We start from the raw sequence: 13018 nt of genomic DNA, 5'->3' as shown, positions 1-13018 counted from the left end.
TTTATCATTCATTCAGGGGGGGTGGGGGGTCGTTTTGGGAGGGCGGGCCGCCCCCCCAAAACAATGGTAGGGGAAACCCTGCATTTATTTTCTTTTAACACTCGTCAACGCACAAGATCGTATTGTTTAAACATCATGAAATCTCCAGCGTTTGTTTCAACCAGTGATGTTTAGATTTCATAATATTTGCACGCATAATATTGCACTATTTACATTTGCGAAAGACCTAACCAACTGTGTTTGTGACTACTCACTAAAGATGGACATTTTTTACATAATTTTGTGTGTATTTGACTAAGGAAAAACAACTTAATTTGGGCTTGTGTATTTGTTGTTGGTATGAGCACAAAGAAAACTCTCTCAAAGAGCTCCCATACCATGTTATTATGAAATTCTATAAAATCGCTTGCATGTTCAAATTGGCAAGGTTTAAAAAGACGTGGGCAAGTGATTTCTGTCAGCTCCCGAAACAACAGTGAAAGTGTTGAATCTGAGCACGCAGATTGCTTTAGTGTAGGTATGATGTCTTTTAAAGCCAGAAGCAATTTGCTAATTTTGAGAGCTAGAGAAGGGAAACGCACAGTATTGCTGAAATTACTTCGCATTAAATCAGGCATTTGTTAACTATTTTGTAAGATTTCATCTTTGTTGATTAATTTAATAATAAACATTTGCAGTAATTTCCCACTTCATAAAACCCCAAACTTGCGAGAGTGAGTAAAATTATGCGCAATACCCGTGCCAAAATTCAGACCCTTTATGGTATCGATTTAATATCGGTACTTCGGTATTAGATTGTGGTACCGTACCGAAGCCAAAATTGTGGTATCAAGCCATCCCTACTTACTAACTAAGCAAAAACTCGAATTTTAAATATTTGGACTGGAAACAAGAAAAAAATACCAAATAAGAAGAGGATTTTTTGCAGTGTAGTCAAATCTTCTGATCATTTAAAATATAATAGGCCTTTGTTGATTATAGTGTTGTTTTTGGCGGCCTGTTTTAATTTTAGTCTAGTCTTTGTGTCAAGCTGTCATTTTAGTTTTTATTAGTTTTAGTCAGTCATACTCTTTTTAGTCTAGTCAAGTTTTAGTCGACTAAAAGTCTGAGCATTTTGGTCTTATTTTAGTCAGAATTATCTCTGACTATTTTCGTCTAGTTTTAGTCAATGAAAATTGTATTTTAGTCTCTTTTTAGTAATGCAATTCTATTTAACCCAGTCAATATAGTATAAGTTTGTATTATAGACAAAACCAAAATCTTTTAGCCAAACCCATTTCAAACAATGTTATCTTATTATATTATTGTTACCTTATAGACTCAAGAATACATCCATTCCAGACACGGAAGACGCTCTGATTTGAAGTTACAACATATTTATTTTACCAACTAAACATGTTAGAAGTACACACATACATTTAATTAAAATAAATAAAAACATTGAGATGTCTCTTAAGGTTTGTGGTGTTTTTTCCTGTGATTTTTGTGGCCACATTTCTCCCCATCTTTTTCCACAACACCCGTTTTATTTTCCACTTCAAACTTTTGTAATAAAAGTTTTTCCAAATGTCTTAATAAGAATAAATGCATATTATTTTCCTATTATTAAATTAAATATCCAAATTATTATTTAATTATTTAAATCTGTTTAAAATTAGACCCACATTATAGTTAAAATGTTTTTCTGTCTTGTATTTTATCTCAAAATAAAGGATGTCATTTTATTCCACATGGAAATGAGCGGAAATAAGTGAATACAGCCTCCTATTCACTTATGAGGTAATCATAATGCTGCGGTTATTTTAACATATATAATTGCTGCCGTTATAACGGCCCATTTCAAATGTTTACGTGCCTTTCTTTCTTTCTTTTTGAGCGGTGATGAAATCACCAATACTTGCCAATATTTCAGTAATACAAGTCTAGATCTTTAAATGCATCCAAATAACAGCGAAGCACAGCCGCACGGGGCTCTGCAGTGGCCAAAAAGGATATAAACAGTGAATTCTGAAGTGATATATTATTGAAAACTCACCACAATACCTTGGTGTTTGTCAAACAGTAATTGAGTTAGGTAACGTTAATTCGGCCGGAGATTTTTACACGGGTGGTGGGAGAAAAACACTGACATTCTGGATTAAGACGACAATAAAATCACTGACTAGCCCCTGTAAGTGATGAAAACACCTTACGACCGCAGGACAAACAATTACCGTCCGAATAGGGCTTACAAACACCAAATGGACGCCCATCGGTCCCGTTCACTCGCCGCACGACGGGCTTGAAGAGAGTGATGTCACCTGCGTCTGCGCAGTGAGACCTGATGCAGCCCCTGAATGAGACGCACAGAAATACTGCAAAATAATTTTAAAAACGTGACTTTTCGTCTCGTCTCATTTTCGTCAATGAAAATGAAGAGACATTTTAGCATAGTTTTTATTTTGTGAACCACATTTAGTCTCGTTTTTATTCGTCATCGTCATCATGACCAGCATATACGTTGCGTTTCGTCTTCGTCACGTGATAAAGGTTCGTTGACGACGATATTTAGTCATACTTTTCGTTGACGAAAGCAACACTAGTTGATTACATTCCAAATAAAATAAACTTCAAAAAATATAGATTTCCTTTGCTCTGTTGCTCTGTCACATAGGCCTACCTGATGCTCATTCATTGTGCAGCTCATTAATGCGAGTCCTTTGTTATCTCTGGTGCTATCTCATCATTATTCATTAGATATCACGCCTCCTCGCATCTTGGCTTTGTGAAGATAAACTGTCTTACAAATTTTAAATCAGAGTATTGTTTTATGTGAATGAGTAGGCTCAATGATTCTCACATCAGTTTAAAGAAAAAACGATACAAATACAGACAGGAGTCAAAAGTCTTGGGAACCGATATCTAGTGTGTTTTGAGGCCTTAATTTTAAAACATTTTTTAGTTTTTTCAAAATCCGTGCATAAACATTTTTCTCTCAAAAATACAAGCATGTACATGTTGCTCACATATTATGGTAGCCCAGTTTGTGCTGAAAACAGTGTAATTACACTTTTGCCATTAATGTGTTTATAAGCAACTGAAAAATACACAAATGTCAGAGCATGTCAAAACTTCTAAAGGGCCCCAAAACCGCTCCGACTCCTAGGGGTTAACTCTCTTCCAACTCCGTTTGGGAAAGATTGACTACAAATAAGCTGGGCCTGCGAAATTTCATTCAATATAATCAATAAATAATCTATTGTAGGCAATAAAATATAAGTAGGCTATGTGATTCTGAAATTCCAATTTCATTAAAAGGCTATCCAAAAAGATATCCGTTTGGCAGGCTTACAATCACAGTAGTGTGCGACACTTTGTTAAATTAAATAGCCTTCGTTAAATAGCACCACTGAGACAAAAGCGCACACGAGATGTATAAATTAATATAAATATGTAATATAGTAATATACAATCACGGTAGTGTGAGCAGCGACTATTTGTTAAATTAGCCTAAATAGTCTTCATTAAATAGCCTTGAACCACTGAGACAAAAGTGCACACCACACGAGATATGTAAATTAATATAAATATGTAAATGTTATAAAATATAAATATTCATATTATATATTTTATTATATATATAAAGGTAGCATAATCTACAATCAGTGTGAGCAGCGAGTGACGACACTTTGTTAAATGAAATAGCCTTGAGCCTTCATTAAATAGTCTTCATTAACCACTGAGTCAAAAGCGCACACGATGTAAATGTAAATTAATAGCCTGATTATGTAAAAATATGTAATATAAAAATATAAATACTATAAATATAAATATTATTATATGCGCAGGTGTGTGCGTGAAAGTCGTTAGTTTAAGTGATTGTTTGATGACGACGACTGTAATCTGAAAGTAAAAATATGGGAAATATAAACATGAACAAATAAATATATATATTACTGATCAATACCGATAAATAAAAATGTGTTTGTCTTTGTTTGTGCTGTTCCATCTTCAGATCTGTCATGATCTGATCTGATCTGCTCTCTCAGCAAAAAAAATGAAGGCTGGGATGTAAACCATAGCCTAGTCTATTTCATTTTGCCAGCTCTTTTTTTTCAGATATCATTCCATTTCTGTTCTAATTTGTTCCTGTTCTAAACGTGAAAAAATAAATGTAAAATAAACATGTTCCTTATTATGTTCAATTGCCTGCACTGGTGTGTGCGGCTGTGCGCGAAAGTCGAGCGGGAGTCGTTTAAAGCGGTTTACAGCTGAACCGCGGGAATTTCTTGCTTTTCAACTGCGGTAAGAAAAAATCCATACCGTCCCAGCCCTAGTGTACACAGATTAAAAATAAACTGTCTGAAATGTTTGTAAATTGGATATTATTTGGAAATTATCCCAAATTGGATAAAAATCTATTCCAATTAATACTAAAATAAAGTGCTTTATGTATATAAACCATCAATTGAATATAAAAGCAGTAGGACCAATCTAGGACCTATATCTGTCATGGAAAACACTCTGCAGTGGTCACACCACATGATATTTTTAAATTCACTCAAAATTTAAAGGCATAGAATTGCCCACCTAAACAAAAGCTAGATTCCCACAAAAGGTCACTATGAAATTTATAATAAAAAAATACATATATCCAAATGTGGTAATTACATACCAGCCATTAAAAAGGTAAAAGAAAATTCCAAATTTGAGAGTTACAAACCTGCTTGCTGCTTCAGTGGGTCCTTGGCAAATTGGTATACGATGCAACTTCCTGTCTCTGAATGGATTTCAACATAAGTCCCAAAATTGGTTGCACCACATATTTCATAAAATGGACATCACTGGACAATGTTTGTTTGTATATTATGAAAAAAAAAATGCTTTTCAATTTTGTGCAGGATTACAAAACACTTTGGAAATCATGCCAAATAGTATAGAAAATAAATGTAAATAGTTATTTCAAAGCTGTTTCCAAAACGGAAGTTATGGCCAGTAGGGTTGGGAACCGAGAACCGGTTCTTATGCAGAACCGAAACTGATTTTTGAAAAATACCAGAACCTGCGAAATTCTTAAGTTTCGGTTCCGAAAACGGTTCTGGTGCAATGTGTGTGCGAAGCGCTGGAAGCGTATCCTTTAATAGCGAGTGACAGCCAGTGTTGCCAAGTCCGTGGTAGTGGAATTGGGCTACTTAAACACTGTTGCCGCGGGCTGTTTCATGTCCGCGGGTTGAAGCGACCCCAATTATGTGATATTTAGCCCTGGAAATGCGAATTTTACCGGATAAGCCCCCCTGAAACGCGATTGGGCTTGTTTTGAGTAGCAATTGTGCGGGTTTTGCAACCCTCACCTCATCATGAATATTATTTACGTTGCCTGCCGTTTCCAGGAGTGCAGCAGTTCAGCACTGAAAGCCCTCGCGCTACACATTCACGGTTTTGCGTCAGATATTTTCTCGTTGACCACCAGCATGGCGAAGAGAGAGTCACAAGTATGGATTCATTTCCAAAGAATGAATGATAATGAAGCAAAATGTAACACATTTGAAAAGTTAATAACATGCAAAGGAGGCTGCACTAGCAATTTGACAAAACGTTTGCTACAGCATAGAGTTCCACAGGGCGTGTGTGCGTGTGCGTGTGTGTGTGTGTGTGGGCACAATTACCTTTGTAATGCTGAATTGCAATTTATTATTTACAAGTTCACTGAATTACTATTAAATTAATATACAACTAATTAATAAATATAACTGAATAAAACCAAGTTATAAATTAGATTTATTAGAGACAGAGATAAAATGTAATAAGATAATTTCATGGTTACATTTCATAGGTGTTCATTTGAAAAACAATGTGTTGCAAGAATGGCTTAATTAATACTGTAATATGTACAGTACAGGACTTTTTTGACATTGCCAACCTGTAAATTAATTTTAGAGCAAGTAATAAACACAAAATGGATTGTTTGAGTTGCGTATTGTGCCTTTTTCCTTTACCACTATTTGTTTAATAATTTTAATGGAATCGGGACCGTAATCGTTAGCCGGAACCGGAAAATTTCTCACGATTCCCAACCCTAATGGCCAGACGGTCGCACCACATAATATTTTGGCAACAGACTACAATTACAAAAAACTAATGTTTTTTGAAAAATTAAAATGAGTACATACATGGGAGAGGTACTACATTTTATATATATATATATATATATATATATATATGTATATGTGTATATATATATGTATATATATATATGTGTGTATATATATATGTATATATATGTGTATATATATATGTATATATATATGTATATGTGTATATATATATGTATATATATGTATATGTGTATATATATATGTATATATATGTATATATGTATATATATGTATATATATATATATATATAATAAATAATATAGTGGGTGTGGTATCTTTTTATGCATTTAAACCAGTTTTTAACTGAAAAAAAATGCAATCGCACAGAAAATTGAGGTGTCACGTCATTGACCCACAGCCGAATCAAATTCTGTTGCATTATTTTCCTGTTAACATTGTGATGCTGCTTTGAAACAATCTGCATTGTAAAAAGCACTATATAAATAAAGGTGACTTGACTTGACTAGGAGTATATACATTTCAGAGCATGCGTTTTTCAAACAACCCATAATATCCGACTTCCTTTTGGGCACTGGTGTATGGCTGAGCATGAAAGAAATCGATCTCTAAGTGTTTGAAGTTTGGTTACTGTAGGTGCAAATGGCCGTGCTACAGAGCCCTTAAAAAAAAAACATAAAAAAGGGTCCGCTGTAGCTCAACTTCCATGGCAACTTAAAAGCTGGCAATTCCGATGTGTGTGCTAAGTTTCAAGAGTTTGAGCATGTTAAGGGCTCAACCCCTTGAACAGAAATAAGAATATTCCTCAGAAAAACAACTAATAATCCTTTAGGAGAGCAATGGGGCCTTCGCCCTTTCAGGATTTGTGCCCTAAATATGGCTTCACTTGCAACAGCGGCATGGTTTGTGCACTTATTGTGCACTTATTGTGCCATTATTTTGAAGCTAATTAGGGATGCACCGATACCACCATTTTTCAGACCAAGTACTTACATTTGAGTACTTGCTGATACAGAGTAGTGATATGAGTACTTAATACCATTACAGTTCTTAAAACAAAAGTTTTATTTTCATCAGATGTTTTTCACTTTCTGACTGTAACAAAGTAAATACACAAATTGCTGTTGCTGACATTTTAACATTCAACTTGGTGTTTTCCTAAACAAACATGGCACTGCTGCCCACCTGTAACATTCTTGTGGATTCCAGTACCACACAACATAGTAGCAGAACAACTGAATTAAATGATTATCATAGCCATACAGCCCTTTTCGGAAAAGTGAGAGGCAGGTTCTTTTTGATGAAAAGAAGCTTCTCTGCATTATCAGCTATGAGCCTGTTTCTGTTTTCATCTACAATGTGTGACACTGAGCTAACTTAGGGATGTGCGAGAATAGTCGATTAAACGTTAGTGCTGCAAGATGACTAGGAAAATACTAGTCGTTTAAATATTTTTGGCACATTTAAGGTTTTGCTTTAAATATATATTTTTTACAAAGGCTATGTTTAAATTACTGTCGTGTTAGTTATATCTTGAAATTAATATATTATTTTGAAAAGTGTATATCTGCAGCAAAACAAAATAATTAAATTTTACCTCAGGTTTAGCATGCGTTGGTTTTCTCTGGCGCTCGCGGAGGCTTCAGATAAATCTCCACTCGGTGAAGGAGGGTTTTGAAAGCTTACACCAAACTTTTCCATGTTCTTCCATGTCATGTCAAACTAGTATAACAATTAAGCTTGCTTGGGCTTGTTATACTACCGGGGTTAGGCTAGTCATTGCGCACATCCCTACTAAACAGCCCTTCACTTTCAGCACTCACTACCGAGAGGTATCTGCCTCACGAGCGGTTAAGCGTCCGCACTAGCGCTCGGGTGCGCGCGGCAAAAATGAAGCCATATTATGGCAGCGGTGCGCTTTGAGAGCGTGAGACCCATTTGCACTTGGCGCCGCGGTGTGCGGGTGTGCATGCCGAATTATGCAACTTTCCGCGCGGCTCTGCATCCGAAGATGCGTTGCCATAAAGAGGTATCGGGTGCGGTTGTATCGGGGTAGTTTTACGAGTATGAGTACTTCACGACCGAGACAAATTAGATAACGATAGTAAATGCTCTCCGCATATAGTATACATTCATACAATACTTTCACTTCAAACCCACTAAATCCCAGCCTCAGCCGGACTTGGAGGCTTTTGCATCTGAAGTCTTCATACATATACATATATATTATATTTTATATTATATATTTTTCTTCCTTCTCTTTTTCACAGATGGAGTACTATTGTCCAGGCAGAGCACCAGCTTGTGGTTTTGTTCAGCACAGAACAGGTTCTCTTTGAATCATTGTGGATATTTTTTTCTATCAGTGCATAATTAAAAGGGAAGCTGTAAATCAACTCTAAGGTTTTGTTTGTTTCAGAGAGGAGAGCACTGGCTGTATGCTCAAAGATTTAACCCCAACATTCTTGTGAAACACAGATTTGAGACTGAACCTGGTCTCTCTGCACCTATCAGCTGCTCTGCCACATGCAGGGGTCGTAACATACACCTGTTGTGCTTGTGTAAGTCTCTTTTCGTTCATTGTCATCTTACCAGAAAGACAATTTTGTACTACTAGCAACTCGATTACTCTGCATTATTTCAGATTTGAATGGAAGCTTGTATGAGAGTGTGTTGCCACTCAGAAGTTCAGCTACAGGAGCTGAAGGTGTCCAGGCTCTACCTCGCTCTCTCTGTCTCAGTCTGCCTCTGGGGGAGGAAAAACTGATATCTGGTGCTGCTGTTGTGCTTGATGAGGCTCATGTAGCTGTGGTTGGATTCCCCCACCCCTCTGCTGGAGCTTGCAAAGGTGACACTCAACTTTATCAAGTCAACTTTATTTATATAGCGCTTTTAACAATGTAGATTGTTTCAAAGCAGCTTTACAGTGTTAAACAGGAAAATAATGCAGCATAATTTTATTCAGCTGTATAGCCATTCTGGAGCCATCAGTTCATTTCAATTATCATACAAAAATCTCTCCGTCTTTAATCCTGATATAAATTCTAACAATGCAGTGTTGAGAATGTGATATGGCCTAAGTTTTTTTTTCTTTAATTTCTTTCATTTTTCAAGCAGTCGATGTTTAGTAATCACGATAATTGTCAAATCTTACCAATTTTTAACTTTCAAGGCAGATTTTTGTCCCTGAGTGAAAGTTGTAGAAACCAGGCAGTTGATTGTGGTTTTAAACTACTAGTTTTATTATCAGAACATGACAAACACTTGCTAAACAAATGACAAAATATTTGTTCTACATCAAAATATGCAAGAGTAAACTTAAGTGAACTTTTGTCTTTTCCTTAAAATATTTTTATAGAAATTAATATATTAGTTTTTGCATGCTAACAGGTCATTTATAGTTTCAAATCATGAAACTGATTTATGTTGCCTGACAGTTTGTATTGGTCAGTGTAATATTAATGACCTGTTTTGTCTCTTAGAAATGCACATTTGACAGTAGCTTGAGTTGGGTGCAGATGTGAATTTATGTTCATTAATAAAAATATTAACATCTGTAAAAATGTAAAGACCACTTCTGCCCTTATCGGGAAGTCCTACACGGCAGCTGGTCAGGCTGGCATGGCCCTTCATACCATGGCCATCCTCCAAGCTTATCAGGCGGATGTGCTAAAGGAGATGGACGAGGGCGGCGGTTTGACACCGGAAGCAGTTAAGGTGCTGTGCAAGGCCACGGATTTGGCTTTAAGAGCCACAAAGCATACCGCTCGTGCCATAGGACGTTCAATGGCGGGCACGGTGGCGGCTCAAGGTTTTCCTACTGGACGCCCCGGTCTCAGTCTGGTCTGTTTGAGGAGGCGGTCAACACGGTGGTGGTCAACACGGTGGTTGAAGTTTAGAGCCGCTAAGTCTCAGTCTGCTGCCTTCAAGCAGTTCATGCCCAGGAGGGCGAGGGACTCCCCTAACCCCTCCCCCTCTCAGTCCAGAGAACACCCTTCTCACAGAAGGTAGTTACCAGTAGGAGGAGCGACCAGGGTCCCCCCCCCACCCACCCACCTCGATCTGGGGAGCTCGTGGTCGCCCGTTTCCTCGCCAACAACCTCACAGGTGCATCGACCCGAAGCGCCTCAGAATACCCACTGCTCCGGCCACTTCGAGTCGCTCCTGACCCTCCTGTCAGAAAAAGGAGAGCTCCGACTCACGTCCGAGGCTGGGTCAGACCGCGCAAGTGTTTCTTCCCGCCTCTTGCCAGCTCTCCTTATCCAGCTCTGTTACTTTTGCCGCCCAGCGCGCTTCGAAATGCAGAACTGGCCCGACCCACGCCTCTTCCGGCACTGAAGGAAAGAGACGCTTTTTGCTTTCTCCCCTCACGTCTGATTGGCTCCCCATCTGCCGCTCGTTCAGATGGAGACCCATTCGGTCTTCTCCGGGAACCAGCAGGGCCTACTTTTCCCACTCTGGCCGTGACATCTCCCACTCCGCGCCAGGACGCCATGTGCTCTCCTTCGTGTATGGCCACGCCTCCCTACAAGGATCAGCTCAAAACCCTATCTCGGGTATGTCCACTGCACCTCAACACCCCACTTCCTCTGTCACATTTCTCCCACGAGTGGAAGCTTCTGCCAGGGGTATCATCCTGGGTCCTCCGCACAATTCAGTCCGGTTATACACTCCAGTTCTGTCGCAACCCCCCTCGCTTCGACGGGGTCATTCCAACTATAGTAAACAGGGCCTCAGAGGCTTCTGTTCTACAACATGAACTTCTCTCCTCCTCAAAGGGGCGATAGAGGAGGTCCAGTTAGCAGAAGTGAAATGTGGCTTCTTCAGCCGTTATTTTCTGGTTCCAAAGAAGGACGGCGGACTGCGTCCCATTCTGCACCTTCGCCGTCTGAACTTTGCCCTCTACAGAGGGAAGTTCAAGATGCTAACACTCAAGACTATTTTGTCACAGATACGTGCGGGGGACTGGTTCGTTACGATAGACCTGAAAGATGCATACTTCCATATTCAGGTCGTCCGATGCCAGGAAATTTCTCAGATTCGCCTTCGAGGGGAGGGCTTATCAATACAAAGTCCTTCCCTTCGGCCTCGCCCTGGCGCCGAGGATATTCACGAAGTGTATGGATGCTGCTCTGGCCCCGTTGAGGCTCCAGGGCATCCGTATACTCAATTACCTGGACGATTGCTCATCCTAGCCCACTCCAGGGTATTTGGCACTCTACAGAGATGTCGCTCTTCAGCACATTCAGTCTCTTGGCTTGAGAGTGAACACCGACAAGTGTTCTCACCCCAGCTCAGCAGACCACCTTCTTAGGAGTTCACCTGGATTCCGTTCTGATGCAGGCCCGCTTGGCCCCTGCCCGGATTTCCAGTATTGTAACATGCTTGGCCCGCTTCAGGCTCGGCCGTCATGTTTCTGTGGGTATGTGTCCCAGGCTCCTGGTTCTCATGGCCGCAGCTTCCCCTGGGACTGCTCCACATGAGGCCCTTTCTCTGGTGGATGAAACTCTCAGGTGCTCGATCAACAGGATCGGCCCTTAGCCTATTGAAGGTGTCACGCGGCTGCTTCTGTGCCCTATCAGTATGCCAGGACCCTCTCTTTCTTCGGAGGGGGGGTCAGTATGGGGGCGGTTTTCCGTCGCCAAATGATCACGACGGACGTCTCTTCAACCGGCCTGTGCGCGGTATTCAAGGGCAGACCAGCATGCGGGGTCTGGGAAGGGGAAGTTCTGTCTTGGCACAAACTGCCTAGAGCTGAGAGCTGTGTCCCTGGCCCTTCGGCACTTTCTCCCCTCTCTCATGGGACATGTCATCGTCAGGACGGACAACATGGCGGTGGTGTCTCATGTGAATCGCCAGGGGGATCACGGTCACGCACCCTGGACAGGCATGCGCGCTGTCTCCTCCTGCGGGCTCAGGACAAACTTCTGTCCCTGAGAGCAGTCCATGTACCCGGAGTCTTGAACCTCGCAGCAGATTACCTGTCGAGGCAGAAGCTCAGGTCGGGGGAATGGATGCTGAACCCTCAAACTGTATCTCAGATTTGGGAAGTGTTCACACATCCATGGCCCAAACTCTATGAAACTCTATGCATTCCCGCCCATCAAACTGATTCCGGCGGTTCTGTGCAGGGTGAGAGAGAGCGGGGTCAGCCTCCTGCTTGTGGCTCCACTCTGGCCGTCCCAGACTTGGTCCTTGGAGATGGTTCTCCTTCTGAATTCTCCCCCCTGCGAGATCCCGATCAGAGAGGACCTACTGTCCCAGCTTCAGGGCAGGATTTGGCATCCTCATCCGGAAATTTGGAAGTTGTGGGTATGGCCCATCAAGGGTCAGTAGCTCTAGACACTGGTCTTCCTGCTGATGTTCAGGAGACCATTGCGAGTGCGAGAGCTCCTTCCACTAGGAGGCTCTACTCCTCCCAAGTGGAGGGTCTTTTGAGTCATGGTGCTCGTCCCATGCGGTGGATCCAGTTAACTGCCTGGTGGGTTCAGTACTGGAGTTCCTACAAGAAAAGTTTGCCGCTGGAGCCGCAGCTACCACCCTTAGGGTTTACATCGCTGCTCGTAGGGAGTTAGAAGACGAAACTAACCAATGTTTGCCTTGAGGGACTTCATCCATGCGAGGGGTTAGGCGCCTGAGGCAAGCACGCTCCCCTGGTATTCCCTCTTGGGACCTCTCAGTTATCCTGGAGGGGTTAACAAAGGCTCCCCTTTGAGCCCTTGGAGTCAGCTCCAGAGCGGATTCTGACTCTCAAGGTTGCTCTTTTATTAGCTTTATCCTCCTTGAAGCGTGTGGGCGACCTACAGGCCCTCTCTGTTAGTGGGACCTGTATGGATTTTGCTCCTGGTCTAGTCAAAGTAACCTTAAGACCTAGGCCAGGTTATGTGCCCAAAGTTCTGTCTACTTAGTTTCGTTCTCAGGTTAT

General features: G+C 40.8%; 1 protein-coding gene across 1 annotated transcript in view; it reads left to right on the top strand.

The window, feature by feature from the left end:
- Positions 1–13018, top strand: part of nol11 (nucleolar protein 11) — a 99579-nt gene that overhangs the window by 66799 nt on the left and 19762 nt on the right. The window contains exons 5-7 of the mRNA XM_079840694.1: positions 8364–8421; positions 8513–8654; positions 8738–8941. Of these exons, the coding sequence (XP_079696820.1) occupies positions 8364–8421; positions 8513–8654; positions 8738–8941 (404 nt within the window). The remainder of the gene's footprint in view (positions 1–8363; positions 8422–8512; positions 8655–8737; positions 8942–13018) is intronic.

The sequence above is a fragment of the Gobio gobio genome (assembly GCF_949357685.1).
Source record: "Gobio gobio genome assembly, chromosome: 17".
Lineage (NCBI taxonomy): Eukaryota > Metazoa > Chordata > Actinopteri > Cypriniformes > Gobionidae > Gobio > Gobio gobio.
This window is presented reverse-complemented; position numbering and strand designations above follow the sequence as displayed.